Below are 25,316 nucleotides of genomic sequence, written 5' to 3'. Positions count from 1 at the left end.
CTGACAAAGGGTCTTGGCCCGAAACATCAACTGTACCTCTTCCTAGAGATGCTGCCTGGCTTGCTGTATTCAGCAGCAACGTTTATGTGTGTTGCTTGAAATTCCAGCATCTGCAGATTTCCTCGTGTTTGCATATAAATTATCTGGATAGACAGGGTCTGATTAGGAACAGTCAACATGGATTTGTGCATGGGAAGTCATGTTTGACAAATCTTATTGAATTTTTTGAAGAGGTTACTAGGAATGTTGACGAGGGTAAAGCAGTAGATGTTGTCTATATGGACTTCAGTAAGGCCTTTGACAAGGTCCCACATGGAAGGTTGGTTAGGAAGGTTCAATCAATAGGTATTAATATTGAAGTAGTAAAATGGATTCAGCAGTGGCTGGATGGGAGACGCCAGAGATTAGTGGTGGATAACTGTTTGTCAGATTGGAGGCCGGTGACTAGTGGTGTGCCTCAGGGATCTGTACTGGGTCCAATGTTATTTGTCATATACATTAATGATCTGGATGATGGGGTGGTAAATTGGATTAGTAAGTATGCAATGATACTAAGATAGGTGGAGTTGTGGATAATGAAGTAGGTTTTCAAAGCTTGCAGAGAGATTTAGGCCAGTTAGAAGAGTGGGCTGAAAGATGGCAGATGGAGTTTAATGTTGATAAATGTGAGGTACTACATTTTGGTAGGACTAATCAAAATAGGACATACATGGTAAATGGTAGGACATTGAAGAATGCTGTAGAACAGAGGGATCTAGGAATAATGGTGCATAGTTCCCTGAAGGTGGAATCTCATGTGGATAGGGTGGTGAAGAAAGCTTTTGGTTTGCTGGCCTTTATAAATCAAAGCATTGAGTATCAGAGTTGGGATGTAATGTTGAAATTGTACAAGGTATTGGTGAGGCCAAATTTGGAGTATTGTGTACAGTTTTGGTCACCGAATTATAGGAAAGATGTCAACAAAATAGACAGAGTACAGAGAAGATTTGCTGGAATCCGTCTCCGCCGCATCTGCTCTCAGGATGAGGCTTTTCATTCTAGGACGAGGGAGATGTCCTCCTTTTTTAAAGGAAGGGGCTTCCCTTCCTCCACTATCAACTCTGCTCTCAAACGCATCTCCCCCATTTCACGTACATCTGCTCTCACTCCATCCTCCCGCCACCCCACTAGGAATAGGGTTCCCCTGGTCCTCACCTACCACCCCACCAGCCTCCGGGTCCAACATATTATTCTCCGTAACTTCCACCACCTCCAACGGGATCCCACCACTAAGCACATCTTTCCCTCCCCCACTTCCTCTGCTTTCCACAGGGATCGCTCCCTACACGACTCCCTTGTCCATTCGTCCCCCCCATCCCTCCCCACTGATCTCCCTCCTGGCACTTATCCTTGTAAGCGGAACAAGTGCTACACATGCCCTTACACTTCCTCCCTTACCACCATTCAGGACCCCAAACAGTCCTTCCAGGTGAGGCGACACTTCACCTGTGAGTCGGCTGGGGTGATATACTGCATCCGGTGCTCCCGATGTGGCCTTCTATATATTGGCGAGACCCGACACAGACTGGGAGACCGCTTTGCTGAACACCTACGGTCTGTCCGCCAGAGAAAGCAGGATCTCCCAGTGGCCACACATTTTAATTCCACATCCCATTCCCATTCTGTCATGTCTATCCACGGCCTCCTCTACTGTAAAGATGAAGCCACACTCAGGTTGGAGGAACAACACCTTATATTCCGTCTGGGTACCCTCCAACCTGATGGCATGAACATCGACCTCTCTAACTTCTGCTAATGCCCCACCTCCCCCTCGTACCCCATCTGTTATTTATTTTTATACACAGTTTCTTTCTCTCACTCTCCTTTTTCTCCCTCTGTCCCTCTGACTATACCCCTTACCCATCCTCTGGGTTCCCCCCCCCTCGTCTTTCTTCCCGGACCTCCTGTCCCATGATCCTCTCGTATCCCCTTTGCCAATCACCTGTCCAGCTCTTGGCTCCATCCCTCCCCCTCCTGTCTTCTCCTATCATTTTGGATCTCCCCCTCCCCCTCCCACTTTCAAACCTCTTACTAACTCTTCCTTCAGTTAGTCCTGACGAAGGGTCTCGGCCTGAAACGTCGACTGCACCTCTTCCTGGAGATGCTGCCTGGCCTGCTGCGCTCACCAGCAACTTTGATGTGTGTTGCTTGAATTTCCAGCATCTGCAGAATTCCTGTTGTTTACTGGAATGTTACCTGGGTTTCAGCACCTAAGTTACAGAGAAAGGTTGAACAAGTTGGGTCTTTATTCTTTGGAGCATAGAAGGTTGAGGGGGGACTTGATAGAGGTATTTCAAGTTATGAGGGGGATAGATAGAGTTGACATGGATAGGCTTTTTCCATTGAGAGTGGGGGAGACTTAAACAAGAGGACATGAGTTGAGAGTTAAAGGGCAAAAGTTTAGGGGTAACACGAGGGGGAACTTCTTTACTCAGAGAGTGGTAGCTGTGTGGAACAAGCTTACAGCAGAAGTGGTTGAGGCAGGTTCGATGTTGTCATTTAAAGTTAAGTTGGACAGCTATATGGACAGGAAAGGAATGGAAGGTTATGGGCTGAATGCAGGTTGGTGGGACTAGGTGAGAGTAAGAGTTCGGCACGGACTAGAAGGGCCGAGATGGCCTGTTTCCATGCTGTAATTGTTATATGGTTATATGGGTTAATTTGGGCTTCTTGCTTTGTGAATGCCTATAAGCAGACAGATCTCAAGGTTGTATAATTTATAAATTCCTTGACAACAAATGTACTTTGAATCTTCGGTATATTTTGTAAATTATTAACATATTAACACAAATGAAAAACTTCTCTTGCATACATTCATATAGATCAATTCATTCACCAGTGCACTGGGGTAGTACAAGGTAAAAGCAATAATGGAGAACATAATAAAGTTTCAAGAGTTACTGAGGAACTGCAGTGCAGGTAAACAATAAAGTGCAAAGTTATAACAAAGTAGATTGTGAGGTCAAGAGCCGATCTTATTGTACTCGGGAACCATTCAATCATCATAAAAGTGGGATAGAATCTTGTCTTTGAGTCTGGTGGTATATGGTTTCAGGCTTTTGTTTCTTCTGCCTGATTTGAGAGGGGAGATATAAGAATATACTTGATTTATATATTTAAATAAAATACAGAATTAGAACACCACCAATACCTCCACAGTACTATAAAACTGTGTATTAGTTCCAAATAGTTATTGACGGTGGAATTCATCTGCTATGTTCTTTTGATTGTAAATGAACAAAATCAGCGCAGACACATAGTGCAGATAATAGACTGCCTTCAAACAATGCTTTTGATGATTGCACCCTCCAAATTTAATTTTCATTGTAACATTCACGATGATTGTCAATACCATTGTAATTCGTAACTTGTTGAAGTAGTGAAATCATTTCATTTTCACTCCTGGCGGTATCTGGCATCTGCAAGTGAATGCTTGAAACCATGATGAACAAAATAGTTCTGAATTGTCTTACTGGTTATTTCTCACCAACGATCAGTGACAAGAATCACTGCTTTTTGAACACAAACACTCACAACTGATGCTATTTAAAAAATGATCGCTCTAATCCTAGTGCACTGGCAAATTTATATCAGGGGCTTTATATCCCATCAATGGAGTTGTTTAAAAATAAGATCAGAATCAGGTTTATTATCACCGGCATGTGACGTGGAGTTTGTTAACTTAGCAGCAGCAGTTCACTGCAATACATAATATAGAAGAAAAGGAACAACATAAAATAATAATAACAATAAATATATACATCAATTGCAGTATGCGTATATTGAATATATTAAAAATCATGTAAAAAACAGAAATACTATATATTGAAAAAAAGTGAGGTAGTGTTCATGGGTTCACTGTGCATTTAGGAGTCGGATGACAGAGGGGAAGAAGCTGTTCCTGAATTGCTGAGTGTGTGCCTTCAGGCTTCTGTACCTCCTACCTGATGGTTAACAGTGAGAAAAGGGCATGCCCTGGGTGCTGGAGGTCCTTAATAATGGACGCTGCCTTTCTGAGATGCCACTCCCTGAAGATGTTCTGGGAACTTTGTAGGCTAGTACCCAAGATGGAGCTGACTAGACTTACAATCTTCTGTGCCTTCTTTCAGTCCTGTGTAGTAGGCACCCCCCCCCCATACCAGACAGTGATGCAGCCCGTCAGAATACTCTCCATAGTACAACTATAGAAGTTTTTGAGCGTATTTATTGACATACCAAATCTCTTCAAGCTCCTAACGAAGCATGGCCACTGTCTTGCCTTAACTGCATCAAATGCTGGGACCAGGTTAGATCCTCAGAGATCTTGACACCCAGAAACTTGAAACTGCTCACTCTCTCCACTTCTGATCCCTCTATGAGGATTGGTATGTGTTCCTTCATCTTACCCTTCCTGAAGTCCACAATCAGCTCTTTCGTCTTATTGACATTGAGTGCCAGGTTGTTGCTGCGACACCACTCCACTAGTTGGCATATCTCACTCCTGTACGCTCTCTCGTTACCACCTGAGATTCTACCAACAATAGTTGTATCATCAACGAATTTCGAATTTGAGCTATCCCTAGCCATACAGTCAGGAGGATACAGAGAGTAGAGCAGTGGGCTAGGCACACACCCCTGAGGTGTACCAGTGTTGATCATCAGTGAGGGGGAGATGTTATCACGAATCCACACAGATTGTGGTCCTCTGGTTAGGAAGTCGAGGATCCAATTGCAGAGGGAGGTAAAGAGGCCCAGGTTCTGCAACTTCTCAATCAGGATTGTGGGAATGATCGTATTAAATGCTGAGCTATAGTCGATGAACAACATCCTGACATAGGTGTTTGTGTTGTCCAGGTGGTCTAAAGCCGTGTGAAGAGCCATTGAGATTGCATCTGCCATTGACCTATTGTGGCGATAGGTAAATTGCAGTGGGTCCAGGTCCTTGCTGAGGCAGTTTAGTCTTGTCATGACCAACCTCTCAAAGCATTTCATCACTGTAGATGTGAGTGCTACCGGGCGATAGTCATTAAGGCAGCTCACATTATTTTTCTTAGGCACTGGTATAATTGTTGCCCTTTTGAAGCAAGAGGGAACTTCCACCTGTAGCAGTGAGATGTTGAAAATGTCCTTGGGTATCTCCGCCAGTGGTTGGCACAGGTTTTCAGAGCCTTACCAGGTACTCCATCGGGACCTTCTGCCTTGCGAGGGTTCACTCTGTTTAAAGACAGCCTAACATTGGCCTCTGAGACAGAGAACACAGGGTCATCAGGTGCAGCAGGGATCTTCACAGCTGTAGTTGTGTTCTCCCTTTCAAAGCGGGCATAAAAGGCATTGAGTTCATCTGGTAGTGAAACATCGCTGCCATTCAGGCTATTGGGTTTCACTTTGTAGGAAGTAATGTCTTGCAAACCCTGCCAAAGTTGCCGTGCATCCAATGTCATCCCCAACCTCATTCAAAATTGTCTCTTCACCCTTGAAATAGCCCTCCACAAAACATACCTGGTTTTCAGGTATAGGTCAATGTTTTTGGCATCCAATCTTTTAGGAAAACACTTTACACATCTTTCTAATTTGATCACTGCTGTTAACACTGGACAACAAATCTTTCGAAGTGTTGCTTCCTTAGAATTTTTTTTTGGTTTATGATAGACCGCTTGAAGCTGAACAAAAATATAATTTCAGGCTATCATGTAAGAATTTGGAGAAACAAGAAATTAACTTTTATTGAATATAATGTATTTACTTGCACTATAGTGCTGATGCTCAATTGAGATGAAAATGTTTTGTTGATGATTTTCATTTATACTCAGGGCCTGAGGCTTCTCACTTAACTGTCCACAACAAGCAGCCAGCATTTTGGATTCCAGTTGCCCTGATACTGTTTTTCTATGACCACAATGCCCTGGTGAAACCTTTCACCATGCTTGTCAATGACAGTGCCAAGATATACAAGGAAGAAGTCTAAATGGGAATGCAGAAAATGAATCTTTAAGTGACATGTTTCATTTTGTGGTTTTGTATGTTTGAAGCACGATGTCAACCAGCTGCATGTTGTATAGTGCTCTGTAGTTGTCAAGAACATTTTCAACAAAATCCTTAAATGTCTTCCATGCGATTTTCTCCAGTGCCACTAGAAGTTCTTCAAATTCCCTGTTATTGATGAACTGTTTGATTTGTGGACCAATCTTGGAATCAGTTGTTCTGACCTGAATTATGAATTGAAATAACAAATATAGGTGATTTTTAAAAATGGTGTGTGAAAGGGAAATTTTGTGGTTATTTTCATGATTAGCAGCCCAAAATCCACAAGATACACAGAAAAGTACTTTGGAAGCAAAATCTTTGTTGTCCAGTGTAATCTGCCTCAGCCAGTTTTGTAATCAGTTCAATAATTTGCCTTTAATTGTGTACACTTCAATTTCAACCAACATATGAAGTACCAGGAAGTGCACGTAAATGAATCCTAACATAATTCAACAATACACGCATGTACCTGGTGAATGTGAAAGAATTAATCAAATCTATGCTGACAATTTTTGCTCAGTCACATTTGTACAGGTACTTGTTTGAACTGAATCTGACAGCAGATGTGTAAATTTGCAATAATTCTTCCTCATTCTCCAGCAGCTTATTAAATCAACATTCAAGAATTACACAGAACTTCCGAAGTATAGATACAGGTATTTTATTTATCATTTGCTGAGTACAAACAGGGGTTACAAATGCCTTGGGATTTTTTTTCAAATACAAATCCCTGTCATGCTAACTGCCTTTAGAAAGTGACAGAAACTTAAGCCAACAGTTGTCTTACATAAATCAAAATTGTCTCTGTCTCTCCCCATTCCACCCCTCCAATTCCCACCACCTGTGGGCCAAAGCATCTTGTACAGAATAATCCTTCAAATTAAGAAGAAAATCAAGTACATGAAACAATGAGTAAATATTTATAGGAAGCAGTGCTACTGTATGATGCATCAACTCTAATGGAATATACCCACAAATTTATCTCAATTCGACTGACAATCAAAAATGCGTGGAGCCATAGGCTTCTACACAAGACGTGAATAAGTACTAATTATATAATTTAATCCTCATTATTTTAATAAATAACTCTAACCCACATTCCTAGACTGAGCAGGTGTCTGAAAAATTTCAATACATCAAGAGTGGGTACAAGGGTTTACAGTCTTCTGGCGAAGGGGATAACCACATCCTTTTAATAATATTATAATACAAAATTTTAATCAACCCTTGATTTCCCATTCTATAACTTCTTTTAAGTTATTGACAATCCTTCGATACAATGCTTGATAATTTCCCATTTTTAATTTCACTTCATACTAGATCAATGCTGTCAGGTGAAAAGTAACAATACAGGAGTCTCCAGTCATTTTTAAACTCAAAACAATCAACATTTACAAGTTAATGAGTCTGCATTCACCTCAAACATATTTGTATTGACATATAAAAGTTGCAAGGTTTTGGCAGAATGCAAACAGCTTTGAAAAGAATTTTTCCTGTTTTAATAATGCCGACACATTTTTTCAACACTCCTGACAGTATAAAGAACACTCTTGTCTATTTTAAATACATTGAAGCATTAATTTCTGCTCTCATGCTGATGAGGCACTTCTATTAAAAGATGGCTGAACCCACTTTTTCACTTTACCCATTTTTAAAATTCCCTGATTGAATGTAGCATGACATGGATATTCTGGAGAAGATATATGAGGGCAGATCAGGGCTATCAACACAGACATGAAGGTGACTACATGCATTTTAGGAAAGGCACATTGATGCTGCTGAATAGTTACTAGAACACATTCCTTGCCTCTGACTTTGGAATGGGATGTACGAACTAGATATTTCACATCAAAGGGGACAGAGACTAAAATCTGACGGAAAGTCTTCCTGGAAACATCACTCACCTTTCTGCTCCAGGTGCTCACAGATCAGCCTTCTACTTATTCTAATATCTTCAGATTCTTTCTCAAAAAGTATAGACTTATACAATTATTTTCTTTTCTGGAGATTTGAGATGAATTGCTCCCATTGTGATTTTTTGATGACTGAAGAGGAACAACAATGCAACCACCCCATTGTCACTGCCCATCCCACCTTCATCCCTATGGCTCCAGTCTACTTACAGGAGGGGTGAAGGGGAAAGGTGCCCCACACCTGGAGTACAACCTACAGTTCTGCTTATGTTATCTGAGGAGGGATTTACTTCCATGCACAAACTTCATCAGGATGATCCCTAGATGAAGTAGTTGTTTTATAAAGAAAGGTTGAGCAGGTTGAGCGTTTGAATGTGGGCACTGGAATTTAGAAGAATGTTTCCCAGGTGGAGGATTTAGGATTAGGGGCATAGTTTCAGAATAAGGGGTTATTTAGTGTTTCATCAATCTTCGGAGATCTCTACTCCAGAAAGCCATGGATGCAGTTGCTGACAACAGCCACTGTGCACAGATTTCTGGACTGATATTGGGAAGACAAGGATTATGTGCAGCAGGCAGGGAAGTGGTAATGATGCCAAGATCCGATCTAAAACAGCAGGCTAAAGAGACCACATGCCCTTACGTGCTCCTGCATCAGATACTCCTGGAATGTGTGAAATGGCTACTCAGGAAAAAATATGCTCCACATGTAAGTTTTCTGCTGGTCCACATTAATTGTTCATTTCATATTTAAAGTAGATTTAAATAAGATTGTTAAGAATTGCAGACAGTTCCTGCAGGAATGACTTGTTTCTTATTACAATTGGTCCCAAAAAGGAGTTTGTTCAACATGAATTATCAAAACATGCAGTGACTAACTAGTTAACATGATGTTGTCCACGCTGTAATGAATCGCAGTAACATCCTGACTGATCTGACTATGAAACCAGAATGAAGTGACATTAACCACATCAGGGATTACATATATAAGAAAATACTCTGCAGATAAAACCAAAAACAAACTGCTACTAATGTATGAAAAAGCTGGAAATAACTGGTCAGTAACATCTGTGGTGGGAGAGTCAATAGAATAAACTCCAGTAAAAGAATGTGCCTGTAGGACCAAGCCCTCTTTTGTGTGTGGAGCTCTACTCAATGGGAAATAGAATCTCTGCAACTAAATCACAGAGTCACCCATGAGAAGAAGGCTCAGGGCACTGAACTCTGATGGTTGCTTCTGCCCATGAAAGTGAATGCATTTGAGTTGGCAACAATTTTCAAAGGGGTTACTACTGGAAACCTCTCAGCCTGTTCAGGCCTGACCTTTCTGACTTCTCAGTCAATTCCATCTGCAGGCTGTGATAAAGTTGACCCTCTAACTCGGAAACATATCAGTTGAGAACATGGAAAAGGAAAATGGTATTTGGAAGACAATGCTTCTCAATTGGTTACCTGGTGGGAAAATATTAGGTCTGTAGGTTCATCTATAAACAATTTTCACTCATCATAAACATTGGTAAAGCACAAAATAACCAGCTTCAAGGAAAAATACAATAGAAATTAATAGTGGGAATCTTAGTACATAATGTATTCAACATGCCTGCATGTTAATCTCTTCTTCTTTGTTTCTTACTGGAGCAAGACCAGCAATTACTATCATTTCTAACTGCCCTTGTTGGTGGTGATCCATTTTCCTGAACCAAGACAGTATCATCACATTGACATGAAAACGCAATGGTTTGCTAGGCTATTGCAAAGGGCAGTGGAGATAGCCTAGCTGGTGTCAAACTGGACTAGGTAAGGATGGCAGATTTCCTTCCCTGAAGTTCACTAGTAAACCAGATGAGATTTTTATGACTATTTGGCAGTTCCACTGTCACCATTACTGAGGCAGGACTGTAATGTTTAATATGGCACGAAATGGGTGCTGGGTGCTGATACCCTGGGAAGTTGCATTCTAACATCAATCAACTGCACAAAGTGAAGCACAGCTGTTGGCATTGTAGTGTATTGCTCTGACATTATTTAAACCTATACATAGCTTTCTATAGGAAAGAAAAAATACTTGAGCTGCATTTGTGGCTTTGAAGAGCATTCAAAATAAATGATCAAAATTTTAGTACTTAAATCTTGAGTCAATTAATGGACTGGTACAACTCAGGCAACACATTTTTTCCTGGAAGACTATCAGTGGAAATGATTTGCCTGCTGCTTAAATATAGTTGATTCCTGTCCATGTTTGCTAATTTCAGATCACAAACTCAACAGGAAGCAGTGACTGTGTCCCTAATCATAAAGGGGCATTATGATTAACAAAAAAAAACTCAAATTTATCTACCTCCTTCATTCTTCTGTACATCATTATAGATCCTTATAACATAAGAATTGCCTTGAACTGCATAGAGTACATGAATACCTCAGCTCGTTATAGGTACACAAATACACTGTACTTTAGTGTTTCACGTATTTTGGTTTGCTGCAAAAGTCAGAGCATGGACTGTAGATCAAACAGCACAGAAGATAATGGTAGGATATCACACAATTAGTTCATGTTAGAGATGAGCATTGCTTTGTGGTGTTGATGGCTCTCTGCTGAATTCATTACGTGGCCGACTACCTCTTAGACTTCAGTTGAAAAGAGAATACTCTGACGTTTGCTGTCTGGGGTAGGAATAGTTTCTAGCTGCAGAAAGTAGAGCAGTACTTGCACCTGAAAGAAAACAAAATGAAATTCTTACGAACTCAGGTCACCAAAATTGGTGAAAATCTGGCATACCATCAGCAGGCATGAGCTGCTAATATGAACAATTTAATGACTGCTGATCTATTCACTGAATATTTTGACCTAAGTCAGTTCCACCAGAAAACAATGCAAGGATTCCTGCTTCTGATGACCACCCACCAGCTTAGAAAAGTAAGACCATGATCAGGCTCCATGAACCCCCCACCCCACCCCTTTGTCAAAAGAGTTTTCAAATATTTTTTCTTTCACAATGAAGATCATCCATAATCTAAATTGATAACTGAGTGGACTCAGGTTACTGGCTGGTCTATATGAGCTCTTGGACAAGGCCTTAGATGGATGCAGAACATAACCACAACAATACCAGAATTGGAATAGAACTAAACCAAAAAAAAAGATTAAGCAGGTTTGGAATTAAATGTTGATGTGAAATGAATGCGACTGAAAGGCAATAAATCCTCAAGCTCAGAGCGCCGCTGCCCACAGCATTGAGAGAGGGAATGGTAGAAATAGTGGGTGTACTTATTATCATCCTGCAGAATTTCATAGATTCCAACAGAATGCAGGATTGCAAATTTAAACCCACGATTTAAGGAAAGGGGCATGGAGAAAAGAGGGAGTTATGGATCAGCTAGCTTGAGATCAGTAGTCGGGGAAAATGGCAGAATCTATTATTTTCATTTAGAGATACAGCATGGTAACAGGCCCTTCTAGCCTAACAAACTCCCACCACCCAATTACACCCAGGTAACCAATTAACTTACCAACCCATACATCTTTGGAATGTAGGGGAAACCTGAGTAGCTGGAGGAAATCCGCATGGTCATGGGGGGAAACGTACAAACTTATTATAGCCAGCAATGGAATTGAATTTGGGTCATTGGCACCGTGATAGTGTTACACTAACCACTGTGCTGCCCCAAACATCACTGAAGAAATTTGAACAGGCTGCTTGTAAAATAATAGTGGGTTTGCACAGAGGCAACTGGATTTATGAAAGGGAAATCATGGCTGATAGATTTTTGAGGTTGCAACGAACAGATTAAGTAAAGGGGAACTAGTAGATGTGGTATTTTGGGATTTCCACATGTGTTGTGGAGAAGATTATTAATTACAGCACATGGGATTAGGGGTAAAATACTGCTGTTGATCAAGGTATCATTAACTGGGGAAAACAGAGAATAAAAGTAAACAAGTTGTTTTCTGAACATGATGGTGCAAGTGCTCGAAATGATTTGGATTGGGGTCCAAGAGAGATGTATCGTAATATACTGATGATATAGAGTGGGAGGAAAATGTGAGCTGTAAGGCTCAGTAAATGGGTGAGGTTACAGCAGATGGAACATCATATAGAAAAGTGTTGCTCATCTATTGTGACAGAAGAAGTAGAAAGATTATTGAATGCTGTCATGGAAGTACAGCAAACTACCACAAAGACTGGTGTGCTGGCTTTTATTGCCTGAGGATTTAACTAGAAGGGTAGAGATATCCCACTTTAATTCCATGGATCAGTGGAATAGTGAGTTTAGATTTGGTCTTACCTATGCTAAGATGTACATTTGACAGAGGAGCTGTACTGAAGGCTCACCAGACTGTTCACTGGAGTAGTGGGTTTATAATGCAGGGAGAGTTCCAACAGATTGCATCTGTACAGCCTAGAATTTACAACAATGAAAGGTAATCTAATTGAAATGTACATATTTCTATAGGGCCTTGAGAGGAAAGATTTGTTGTTTCCTCTGGCTGTGGTGTCCACATTCTAAGTAAACGGCTGGTCTCGCAGGACAGACACAAAGATATTTATTTCACCTGGGAGACGGTGAATCTTTGGAATTCTGTAGTTGAGAGGGCTGTGGGGGCTTAGTCACTGAGTACATTCAAGACAGATTTATAAATCTGTATATGATAAGGAACTCAAAGGATAGGGATTTAGTACAGGAAGGCAACATGAAAGTAAAAGGCCATCAAAATGCAAGAGACTGAATAAGGTACACGTCCTTGCAATTTTTATACAATCACATGTTGTCTTAGTTGGATGGGAGGTAGAGTTTATGCACTTATTTTCAAGCAGCCTGAGCTACTAACTGCTGTGACAGGAGATACTGACTGAAAGATTCTCAAAGGAACGAACAGCTGATAGTAATTTATTTTCCTACTGAACCTCTTTCACTCCATCTGTCTTTCTCCCTTGGTTATGGAACTCCTTTGGACCTTGCTGAGGGTTGCTATTCACACTCAGGCTTATTAACAGGCTAATTTATGAGGACAGCTCAAACAAGCTTTATTTTTAGCTTCTTGATCAGAGGTAATTAGATTGATTATTGTATGTTCCTCTCTCCACAGCTAAGATCAACTAAGTTCACGATACAGATAAACTATGGGGATTAATACAAACTAGGATTTTGTGCACGTTTTATGTCTGTAAAGCAGCTTAAATCTTAACAGAACAGTAGTGAATATATTTTTTAACTTATTTGCATTTCAGCCACAACTGATTAAGATGTCAATTACTTAAAAGAACCCCTCTCATAAAATCAGTCACTCCAGTTCAGAAGAACAAATTTCTCCTAACAGTACCTACTCAAGGGAGTTTATTACACGGATTCCATGGGTCACATGAGTGAAGCTTTAGTCTCCTGTACCTTGAATCTCCAGTAGTTCACTTTATTTCTGCTGTTGCAGAGTGAACAGTACAACTTTGTGCCGTTACCTGTGACATCACCTCCAACGACCAGCTGTCTGCCATTGTGATTGCCTGTGTCGGGTTGCTGGGTATTTTGCTGTCTTTATCTGAGGGCCTCAACAGAGTGGGTCCAAAGACAGTTGCCAAGTTATGCAATGACATCTTGTTGATGTGTTCTTTCTCTGCCACCCTGTTGCAGACAAAATGGAATGAACAAAGTTAAATGTATTAGTGAATTGACAATCAGAGGGTTCCTTCTCACTTATTTGGGCAATCATTTTCTGATCTTATTTAAAAAGCTTTTTTGAGCTCCCTGTCAATAACAAATGAAAATAATCGGGAACAGGTTATTAGACAGTAAGATAAACAAGAGACAAGTTTTGGATTTGAATTTTAAAGCACCTGTGGATTTTGAAGTTATTTTGCAGATGGAATTTAACTTTGAAAAGTACAAGGTGCTGCATTTTGTTCAGTAAACTGCAGGGCCTGTATGGTTATGCAGTATCAGATAGGCCTTTCAGCCCAACTTGTCCAAGATATCTATTTGGATGTGAATGGCTACATCCCTACAACATTTACACTCCACGTACCTTATGGTTTCCAGTTTTAAGATAGCACTGGTGATGCCCAGCGGCTACTTATTGGCAGCAAAAACAAAACAATGAAAACTACTAAATACTTTTTTAATAACGATGAAGACTAACAACGGAGAGGCGAGCGGTGGCAGAGGCATAGGGTAGGCCCGATCGAGGCAAGTGAAGGTGGAGGCGGAGATATGGCATCTCTGAGAGAAAAGAAAGTCCCAATGTCTGATCAATTTAAACACCAGGCCAAATTGGAAAGGTCGGGTATGGGCTAAATCATGGTGGCTGGGTTCAAGTTCCAGAGCAGTCCAAGAGCGAGAACGACCTGATGTTTGGACGATTTAAGCGCAGGCCCAGATTGAAAAGTTCAGAGTGTTGGGACCAGAGGCGAAGTAAGGACTGGTTCTGGTCGCAGCTCTGCAATGCTTACTCAGCTCTGCACTGAATTGAGGTTGTGGTCCGCTCCAGCTGTCAGAGTGAAATTCCATCTGCTATTCTTTGGCCCAGTTCACCTAGACTCTGTTGAAATCTTGTAAAGTTGTAGAGTTGAGGAATTAGGCTCCACATCCCTCAAAATGTTTAAAATCCTCAACTTTGTGGAGCCTGGTCAAACTTTGACACCAAACACTCATGTTGAGGCACAGCAGAGAGATAAAACCACCAGAAAGAAACAACTTGTCACTGAACAACCACCAGACTGACAGTGTGGTCCTTCCATTATCACCAGCTGCTTCTGTCCTCTGCCTGTTGCGAAGCAGGCAAAAGCCATGCCTTCATAATAGCCAGGTTATGGACCATGGGAGAGGCAAAACCGAAATACAAGGCCATTTCTTCAGGCAGTTATCTAGGCACTCACCCGATATCTTGAGGACCTCAATGATTTCCCTGACTGCCAATGCTAATCTAAAATCTTTTTGGATTCTTCTTAATCTTTCCTGCCTAAGCTATCCATACCTCCTTTTAGCCTGTCTTGATTTCCTTATAACTATACTCAAGCATCTACTACATTCCTCTAAGGATTCACTTGATCCCAGCTGCCTATACCTGACATGCCTCTTTTTTTCTGATCAGAGCCCTCCATGTCCCTCTTCATCCAAAGCTCCCTACTCCTGTCAGCCTTACTTTTCAATCTAAGAGGAAAATGCAAACCCTGACCTCTCCACATCTCACTTTTGAAAGGCATCCCACTTGTCAGATGTCCCATTGCCTGCAAACAACCTACTCCAATCAACTTATGCCAGTTCCCTTCTAATACCATCAAAATCTGCCTTGCTCCAACTTAGAACTTTAACTTGTGGAACATATTTACTAAGTATGAAGTAATTTACATATTACTATTTAACTATTTATGATTCTATTACTATTTATTATTTATGGTGCAACTGTAATGAAAACCAATTTCCCCCGGGATCAATAAAGTATGACTATGACTATGACTATATTGGTCCTTTTCCACAACTACATTAAAACTAATAGAACTACAGACACAGTTTCCAAGGTGCTTCCCCAATGACACCTCAGTCACTTATCATGCCTCACTTCCCAAGAGAATGTTAGCTTGCCCTCTCCTTAGTACTTTCTAACTGCTAACTTATTTACCCACTCTTCAATGTTTTCATCCAAGTTTTATATGTCATCGTCGTGGCTATCCCTCGAGGTCGAGGATGATGGTCTTCATTCTGTTGATTTACTTATGGGCTCTCAAGTGGCTTATGAGTCCAATCTTGGCTTTGAAAGTTTTTCCGCATTCAGGACAGGTAGTTCCAGATGGCAGATCGGGCTTTGGTTGTTGCTGCCTCTCTTTCCATTTTCTTCTCTTTTCTTCTAATTCTGCACATCTGTTGGCTTTGAAAGTTGCTGTTCCTTCTCAGATAATGGCTTGCCAGAGTTTCCTGTCCTTGGCATTGGTTTCCCAATTGTTGATGTTGATGTTACATTTCTTCATGTTGGCTTTTAGGACGTCTTTGAATGTATATGTATATACACACATACAGAGCAGAGGTCACAGTATAGATCCCTGCAGAGCACCACTAGTCACAGGCCCCCAGGCAAATTAAGACCCATATACTTCTGTGCTCTGTCTTCTATAGGCAAGCCAATTCTAAATCAAAATGGCAAAGATTTCCATGATCATTTTGGTAGGGGTAAACATTCCACCTCAGGCCAATGTCAATCAGGTTTTAGATGATCTGAGCAATGGGATTAACATGCACGAAATAGCGCACCCTAACCATCGTTTTGGGGGATTTTAACCAGGCCCGTCTGAAAAAAATCGCTAAACAATTACCATCAACAGATCACTTGCAATACCGAGGAACAACACACTGGACCATTGTTAAAAAACCATCAAGAATGCCTACCAAGCTATTCCATGACCTCACTTTGGGAACTCTGATCACCTAGTTGTACTTCTATTCTCTGAGTATATGCAGAGACTGAAGACTGCAGCACCAACAGGGGGGACCAAGAAGGTATGGACAAGGGAATCACAGGAACGACTACAGGACTGCTTTGAATCGGTGGTCTAGACCATATTCAGGGATTCATCTTCGAATCTGGATGAGTATGCTGCAGTTGTTACCGACTTCATTAAGACCTGTGTGGATGAGTGTGTGCCTACAAAGACTTGCTATACATTCTCAAACCAAAAGCCGTGGATGAACCAGGAGGTATGTCATCTGCTGAAGGCTAGACCTGTGGCATTCAAGGCAAGCGGCCCAGGTCTGTACCAGAAAACCAGGGACTACTTGCGGAAGGCAATTTCAAGGGCAAAGAGACAAATTTGAACGAGGTTAGAGGCGACGTCAGATGTACAACTCTGGCAGGGTTTGCAAGACATTACTTCCTACAAAGTGAAACTCAATAGCATGAATGGCAGCGATGCTTCACTACCAGATGAACTCAACGCCTTTTATGCCCGCTTTGAAAGGGAGACTATAACTACAGCTGCGAAGATCCCTGTTGCACCTGGTGACCCTGTGATCTCCATCTCAGAGGGCGGTGTTAGGCTGTCTTTAAAGATGGTGAATCTTCGCAAGGCGGATGGCCCCAACGGAGTACCTGGTAAGGCTCTGAAAACTTGTGCCAACCAACTGGCAGCAGTGCTACAGGTACAAGTTCCCACTTGCTTCAAAAAGGCAACAACTATACCAGTGCCTAAGAAGAATAATGTGAGCTGCCTTAATGACTATCACCCAGTAGCACTCACATCTACAGTGATGGAATGCTTTGAGAGGTTGGTCATGACTAGACTGAACTCCTGCCTCAGCAAGGACCTGGACCCATTGCAATTTGCCTATCACCACAATAGGTCAACAGCAGACACAATCTCAATGTCTCTTTACATGACCTTAGACCACCTGGACAATACAAACACCTACGTTAGGATGCTGTAAATCGACTATAGTTCAGCATTTAACATCATCATTCCCACAATTCTGATTGAGAAGTTACAGAACCTGGGCCTCTGTACCTCCCTCTGCAATTAGATCCTCAACTTCTTAACCGGAAGACCACAATCTGTGCAGATTGGTGACAATATCGCCTCCTCACTGACGATCAACACTGAAGCACCTCAAGGGTGTGTGCTTAGCCCATTGCTTTATTCTCTCTATACCCATGACTGTGTGGCTAGGCATAGCTCAAATACCATCTATGAACTTGCTGATGATACAACCATTGTTGGTAGAATCTCAGATGGAGACGAGAGGATGTACAGGAGCAAGATATGCCAACTAGTGGAGATAGGCTGACTATACTTCATTAGGAGCTTGAAAAGATTTGGTATATCAACAAAAACACTCAAAAACCTCTATAGATGTACCGTGGAGAGCATTTTGACAGGCTGCATCACTGTCTGGTATGGCCGGGGGGGCGGGGGGGGCTACTGCACAGGACTGAAAGAAGCTGCAGAAGGTTGTAAACCTAGGCAGCTCCATCTTGGGTACTAGCCTACAAAGTACCCAAGGCATCTTCAAGGAGCGGTGTCCATTATAAAGGACCTCCAGCACCCAGGCATGCCCTTTTCTCATTGTTACCATCAGGTACGAGGTACAGAAGTCTGAAGGTACACACTCAGTGATTCAGGAATAGCTTCTTCCCCTCTGCCATCTGATTCCTAAATGGACATTGAACCTGTGAACACTACCACACTTTTGAAATATATATTATTTCTGTTTTTGCATGATTTTTAATCTATTCAACATACGTATACCATTATTTATTTATTTGTTTTTTTCTTCTTCTTCTAGATTATGTATTGCATTGAACTGCTACTGCTAAGTTAACAAATTTTATGACACATACCGGTGATAATAAACCTGATTCTGATTCTGATTCTATATGTAAAGTGGAAGTTGATAGGTTCTTGATTAGAGAGGATGTCAAAAGTTACAGGGAAAAGGCAGGAGAATGGGGTTGAGAGGGATAATAAATCAACCATGATGGAATGGCAGAGAAGACTTGATAAGCTAAAGCCAAATCCTGCTCATATCTTATTGTATGCTTGTCACGGCCCCTCCTCTCTTAATTCCCTTCTTGAATTCTTTTCTGCTTCTTTATACTTTTCAAGGGCCCTGTTGGATTTCAGCTTCCTAAACCTTGTATATTCTTCCTTTTTTTATGGCTGGTTATGGGTATAATCAACTTCTGCCTCAGCAAGGATCAATTTGCCTATTGCCACAACAGACCTATGATGGATGCAATCTTATTGGCTCTCCAAGGAGGCTTGGATCACCTGGACAATACAAATATCTATGTCAGGATGCTATTTATTGATACAGGTCAGATTTAACATCATCTTTCCTATAGTTCTGTTTGAAAAGCTCGAGAACCTGGGAGGAACCTCTGTACCTCCCTCTGCAACTGGATCCTCGACTTCCTAACCTAAAATTAGTCAGTTCCACCACTGGCACTAGCCTCCATGGTATCCAGGACATCTTCAAGGAGCGGCACCTCATGAAGGTTATGTCCATCATTAAGGACAACCATCACCCAGAACATGGCCTCTTATTATCGCCAAGAGGAAAGATGTACAAAAGCCTGAAGGCACACACTCAACAATTCTTCTCCTCTGTTATCAGATCTGTAATGGATATTGGACCCATGAACACTACCTCACTACTTTTTTGTTTCTATTTTTGCACTACTACTAATTTAACTATTTAATATCTATATACTTACTGTAATCTAGTTTTTTTCTATTACTTGCTATTGCATTGTACTGCTGTCACAAAGTTAACAAATTTCATGACATATGGTAGTGATATTAAACCTGAGTCTGATTCTTTTTTCTTCTTCATTAAATTCACCACCTCACTTGTCATCCAAGGTTCCATTATTCTGCTATCCTTGACCTTCCTTCATCACTGGAACAGACCTGTCCTGTACTCTGTGTAGTTGGTCTTTACACGCCCTGCCCATGTCAGATGTGGACTTGTCCAAAACTGCTCTCACTACCCATTCTTCCCAATAAATTCCCACCAGTTCTGAACTAACAATCTTGTAATTTCAACCTGTAATATGCGAAAGAAAAGCTAAAGTCAGATGTATCAGTATTACAGTGGACTAAAGAGGCATGAGAGAGGAGCAGGCCAAAATTGATTGAAAAATAATACTGACAGCAGAGCAGCAATGGCTGGAATTTCTGGGAGCAATTCAAAAGATGCAGGATAGATTCATCCCAAAGAGGAAGAAGTACTCTAAAGGCAGGCTGACACAACCTTGCTGACAAGAGAAGTCAAAGCCAACATAAAAGCCAAAGAGAGGGCATATAATAGAGCAAAAATTAGTGGTAAGTTAGAGGATTGGGAAGCTTTTAAAAACCAACAGAAAGCAACAAAAAATGTCATAAAGAAGGAAAAGATGGAATATGAAAATAAACTAACCAATAATATCAAAGAAAATACTAAATGTTTCTTCAGATATATTAAGTGTAAAAGAGTAGATTTTTCATTTTAAAATCTTTATTATTAATTATTATTGAAAATTAACAACAAAGAAAAATACATCAAGATAATCAAGACAACATATCCACATGTAGAATAAGAGTTAAACTATCAACCAAACTGAACAGTATATCAATAATAATAAAAAAAAACAAAATGTTGAAGTTTTTTTTGGAAAAAAGAAAGGAGGAACGAAGAACCCCTACTAACTAAACAAAAAAAACCCCTAATAACAAAAAAAAAGGAAAGAAAAAAAAACATTTGGAGCACAACTCGGAGCTATACACCATACAAGCTTCCATAAAAAAAAAGACATCAATCTGCCAACCAAATCCATATACCCAAGCATCAGAAAAGGACCATCTTAATTAACTCAAATCAAATTAAAATAATGGGCAAAAGAACCCCACCTTTTCTCAAAGTCAAATCTAGGATCAAAAGTTTGACTTATAATTTTTTCCAAACTAAGACATAACATCACCTGAGAGAACCACTGTATCAAAGTGGGATATCGGACCACTGGAAAATGATGCTGGAGAGGTAGTAATGGGGGACAAGGAAATGGCGGAAGAACTGAATAAGTATTTCGCATCAGCCTTCACTGTGGATAACACCAGCAGTATGCCAGAAGTTCGAGAGTGTCAGGAGGCTTAAGTGTGTGAAGTTGCCATTACTAGGGAGAAGGCTGTTTGGAAACTGAGAGGTCTGAAGGTAGATGTCACTTGGACCAGATGGTATACACCCCAGGATTCTGAAAGAGATGGCTGGAGATTATGGAGGCATTAGTAATCTTTCAAGAATCAGTTGATTCTGGCATGGTTCTGGAGGAATGGTAAATTGCAAATATCACTTCACTCTTCAAGAGGGAGATGCAGAAGAAAGAAAAATTATAGGCCAGTTAGTCTGACCCCAGTTAGTGCTTGGGAAGATGTTAGAGTCGATTGTTAAGGATGTAGTTTTGGGATACTTGGAGGCACATGAATAAATAGGCCGTAGTCAGCAGTGTTTCCTTAAGGGATCATTTTTATATATCAATGACTTAGATGACAGAATTGATAGCTTTGTGGCCAAGTTTGCAGATGGTACAAAGACAGGTGGAGGGGCAGGTTGTTTTCAGGAAGTAGAGAAGCTACAGGACTTACATTAGGAGAATGGGTAAAGAAGTGGCAGACAGAATAGAGTGTTGGGAAATGTATGGTCATGCAGGAGAAATAAAAGGGTAGACTATGTTCTAAATGGAGAGAAAATTCAAAAACATGTGGTGCAAAGGGACTTAGGAATCCTCGTGCAGGATTCCCTAAAGTTTAAATTGCGGATTGAGTTAGTGGTGAGGAAGGCAAATGCGGTTTTAGTATTCGAGGGGTCTAGAATATAAAAGCAAGGATGTAATGTTGAGAATTCATAAAGCACTGGTGAGACCTCAATTATAATATTGTGATCAGTTTTGATTCCGCGATTGATAGGCTTTTCATATGAGGAGCATCTGGTGGCTCTGGACTAGTCACTGGAATTCAGAAGAATGAGGGGTTGACCTTATTAAAATCTATCAAATATTGAAAGGCCCTGATAGAGTGGATGTGGAGAGCTGGAGGAAGTCTAAGGCCAGAGGACACAACCTCAAAATAGAAGGACATCCTTTTAGAATGGAGATGAGGAATTTCTTCAGCCAGAGAGTGGTGAATCTGTGGAATTTGTTGCCACTGGTGGCTGTGGAGGCCAAGTGATTTGCTATATTTAAGACAGAAGGGTGTATGGGGTGTCAGGGAGGGGTAGCACCTCTGGTGGGGGAACATGTCGCGTCCTTTTCACAGTGGTTAGTCTACCTTTGGTCCCCACCTGGCACTCAGCTTTCACCTGTGGCTCCCCGTAGCTGTTTGCATGCGACAGCGGCCACACCCCGGGCAACGGCTTCGACAAGCCGGTTAAACCAGGTGAGGGTAGCCGACGGGTCTCAAACCCTCGGTCAGATAGGGAGATGTCTATCCCAGCATGTGAAGACAGACTCCGGTGGATTGAGCGGATGAGACCAATGGAAGGTCCAACGGTCAAGAAGGCGGTCTCTGCAAGCGCTGTAGAACGCGTAGAGCAGGACAAGACACAGAAGGGGTCCTGGTCATCCACTGCACCTAGTCCCATCTCCAGCCGTCTAGACTCTGTCTTGCCACTGGATCCAGATGGGAATTGGGAAGAGAGAGTGAGGCTGACGCTGCGCAACTCTCCCTCACTTAAATCCAAATCACGCGCTAGTCTTGACACCATCAATGGTGTCGAGGTCTTCATCGACGATGACGATGGACGAACAACAATTTAAGGCAGAGGTTGATAGATTCTTAATTAGGGCACAAAAAGATATGGGGTGAAGGCAGGAGATCGGGGCTGAGAGGGAAAATGTATCAGCCACAATGAAATGGCGGAGCAGACTCGAAGGGCCAAATGGCCTAATTCTGCTCTAATATCTTATGGTTTTATGTTATTTTTCCCTGCTTCAATTTAATACTCACAAGGACCACGAGGATCATATTTATCCTTATTCATAACTGTCTTAAAACTTAGGAAGTAGTGATCATGTTTCCAAAAAGTTCTCCCACCAGGCCCATTTCCCCTTACAAGGTCCAATGTGGCCCTTCATCTAGTTGGACTATTCACATACTGTTCTAAGAAAATTTCCTGAACACTTCTGAGAAACTCTGCCCTGTCTAACTCCTGTGCCCTTATGCTGTCCCAGACTACAATGGGGCCAACTGAAGTCACCCACGCCAATAAATGTTATTTTGCCTTTTCCTAAAATGCCTGCATATTTGTTCCTCAATGTCCTGATAACTATTAGGGCTGGGGATGGGGGAGGGGTGGTCTGTAGTATAATCCCATCAGAGTGATTGCACTTTACCTATATTTTAGTTCTACCCATATAGATTTAGTTGATGAGCCCTCCCTTATTCCCCCCTCTAAGTGCAGCTATGATATTATCCTGGAATAATAATGTAAGCCCACACCACCTTTTTTATTTATCTCTTCATAAGCATTGAAACTCTGGTACGTTAAACATCCAGCTCTGTCCCTCTCTCTATCAAGTCTCTGTAATGGCCACAACATCACATTCAATAGACTAGGGGCTCCCAAACTTTTTTATACTATCAACCAATACCATTAAGCAAGGGGCCCATAGAGCCCAGGTTGCGGAAACCCTTGCTATATAGTGATCCATGCTCGGCGTTTCTATCCTTTACCTTTAATACTCCTAGCATTAAAATAAACACACGTCAGCCTGCCTCACTGCTACTTTGCCAGCTCCTGCCAATCTGGTTCAGATCCTTCAATGCTGCACTGGCATATCTGCCTGTCTATAACTAAATGGGACAGAGCAACTTAATTCCTAAAGTTCAGCCTTGTTCTGTCTGTTCCATGGCTGGATTTGAACAGTATTTCACAGGAACAGATCCATTGCAAATCCTGCTGGGATTAAGAGATGAGTGCAGCAAAGGGAGCATCATGGTCCCAGCAGTCTGTCTATATTTCTTGCTGATCTTTTGATTGACTATGAATGAACAAAATAAGCGCAGACACTTGGTAGGTAATAGACTGCCTTCATTGCCTTCCTGCATGAAGTAGTGTCATAATCCAACAATAAATTTCCTGGCGCTGTTTAAACTGAAGCTATCTAGAAAGTATCTAAGCATGGTGTAGTGTTTTAACGTCCACATAAATACATGTGACTGATGCTAGTTAGAAACTGTTCGGCAAGTCTTCTATCTGAATTATGTAACAAAGTGTCCCAAATAAACAGAGTGAATCCTGGCTATTTTCGTGATTAAATTTTGTACTTGAAGAGCTGTCCCGAATAAGTGAATTTCATGATTAACCAATGGCCATTAATTGGTTAGTGGAGTAGAGGAAATGAGAGAGGAGTTGGCCATAGTAAATTGGAAGGCGATGCTGGTAAGGATGACAGCAGAGTAACAATGGTGTGAGTTTCTAGGAAAAATAAAGAAGGTGCAAGATAGATGTACTCCAGAAACAAAGAAATCCTCAAACAGCAAAATAGTATAACCATGGCTGACAAGGGATGTCAAAGCTAATGTAAAAGCGAAGGACAGGGCATACAAGAAAACAAAAATTAGTGGGAAGACAGAGGATTAGGAAGCTTTTAAAACCCTACAGAGAGCAACTAAAAGAATCATTAGGAGGGAAAAGATGAATATGAAAGCAAGCTAATGAACAATATCAAACTGGATAGTAAAATCATTTTCAAGTATGTAAAAATATAAAAGAGAAATGAGAGTGATATAGAACCACTAGAAAATGATGCAAGAGAAATAATAGCGGGGATCAAGGAGATGGCAGATGAACTAAGTGAGTACTTTGCATCAGTCTTCACTGTGGAAGACTCTAGTGAGCCAGATATTGAAGGATGTGAGGAAAGAGAAGTGAGTGCAGTTACTAATTACAACGGAGAAGGCACTCAAAATGCTGAAAGACCTAAGGGTATATAAGTCACCTGGACAAGATGAACTACACCCTAGGGTACTGAAAGAGGTTGTGGTGCCAGAGGACTGGAAAATTGCAAATGTCACTCCACTCTTTCAGAAAGGAAGAAGGCAGCAGAAAGGAAATTAGACACCAGTTAGCCTGACCTCAGTGGTTAGGAAGATGTTGGAGTCAATTGTTAATGATGAGGTAATGGAGTTCTTGATGACACAGGACAAGATAGAACAAAGTCAGCAAACATGAGGAGATTCAACCAACATACATAAAAAAATGCTGGTGAACGCAACAGGCCAGGCAGCATCTATAGGAAGAGATACAGTCGATGTTTCGGGCTGAGACCCTTTGTCAGGACTAACTGAAAGAAGAGATAGAAAGATATTTGAAAGTGGGAGGGGGAGGGAGAGATCCGAAATGATAGGAGAAGGCAGGAGGGGGAGGAATGGAGCTAAGAGCTGGAAAGTTGATTGGCAAAAGGGATATGAGGCTGAAGAAGGGAGAGGATCATGGGACGAGAGGCCTAGGGAGAAAGAAAGGGGAGGGGAGCCCAGAGGATGGGCAAGGAGTTATCGTGAGAGGGAGAAAAATAGAGAAACACATACATAGATACATAAATAAACAAATAAGAGATGGGGTACGAAGGGGAGGTGGGGTATTAACAGAAGTTAGAGAAGTCAATGTTCATGCCATCAGGTTGGAGGCTACCCAGACAGAATATAAGGTGTTGTTCCTCCAACCTGAGTGTGGCTTCATCTTGACAGTAGAGGAGGCTGTGGATAGACATATCAGAATGGGAATCGGACGTGGAATTAAAACGTGTGGCCACTGGGAGATCCTGCTTTCTCTGGCGGACAGAGCGTAGGTGTTCAGTGAAATGGTCTCCCAGCCTGCGCCAGGTCTCGCCAATATATAGAAGGCTGCATC

The 25,316-nt window shown here is 41.4% G+C and overlaps 1 protein-coding gene across 2 annotated transcripts in view; it reads right to left on the bottom strand.

The window, feature by feature from the left end:
* Positions 1–6,685: 6,685 nt before the first annotated feature.
* The window catches only part of si:dkey-91m11.5 (PH_BCR_vertebrate and RhoGAP_Bcr domain-containing protein), a 464,892-nt gene continuing 446,261 nt past the window's right edge, over positions 6,686–25,316 (bottom strand). For both annotated transcript variants that reach the window (XM_063031657.1, XM_063031659.1), the window contains exons 22-23: positions 13,409–13,571; positions 6,686–10,665 (exon numbers count right to left, since the gene is read on the bottom strand). In XM_063031657.1, coding sequence (XP_062887727.1) covers positions 10,576–10,665; positions 13,409–13,571 — 253 coding nt within the window. In that variant the 3' untranslated portion in view covers positions 6,686–10,575. The remainder of the gene's footprint in view (positions 10,666–13,408; positions 13,572–25,316) is intronic.

The sequence above is a fragment of the Mobula hypostoma genome, chromosome 23 (genome assembly GCF_963921235.1).
Source record: "Mobula hypostoma chromosome 23, sMobHyp1.1, whole genome shotgun sequence".
Lineage (NCBI taxonomy): Eukaryota > Metazoa > Chordata > Chondrichthyes > Myliobatiformes > Myliobatidae > Mobula > Mobula hypostoma.
The sequence above is the reverse complement of the archived record's forward strand: the minus strand, read 5'-3'. Positions and strand labels throughout refer to the sequence as shown.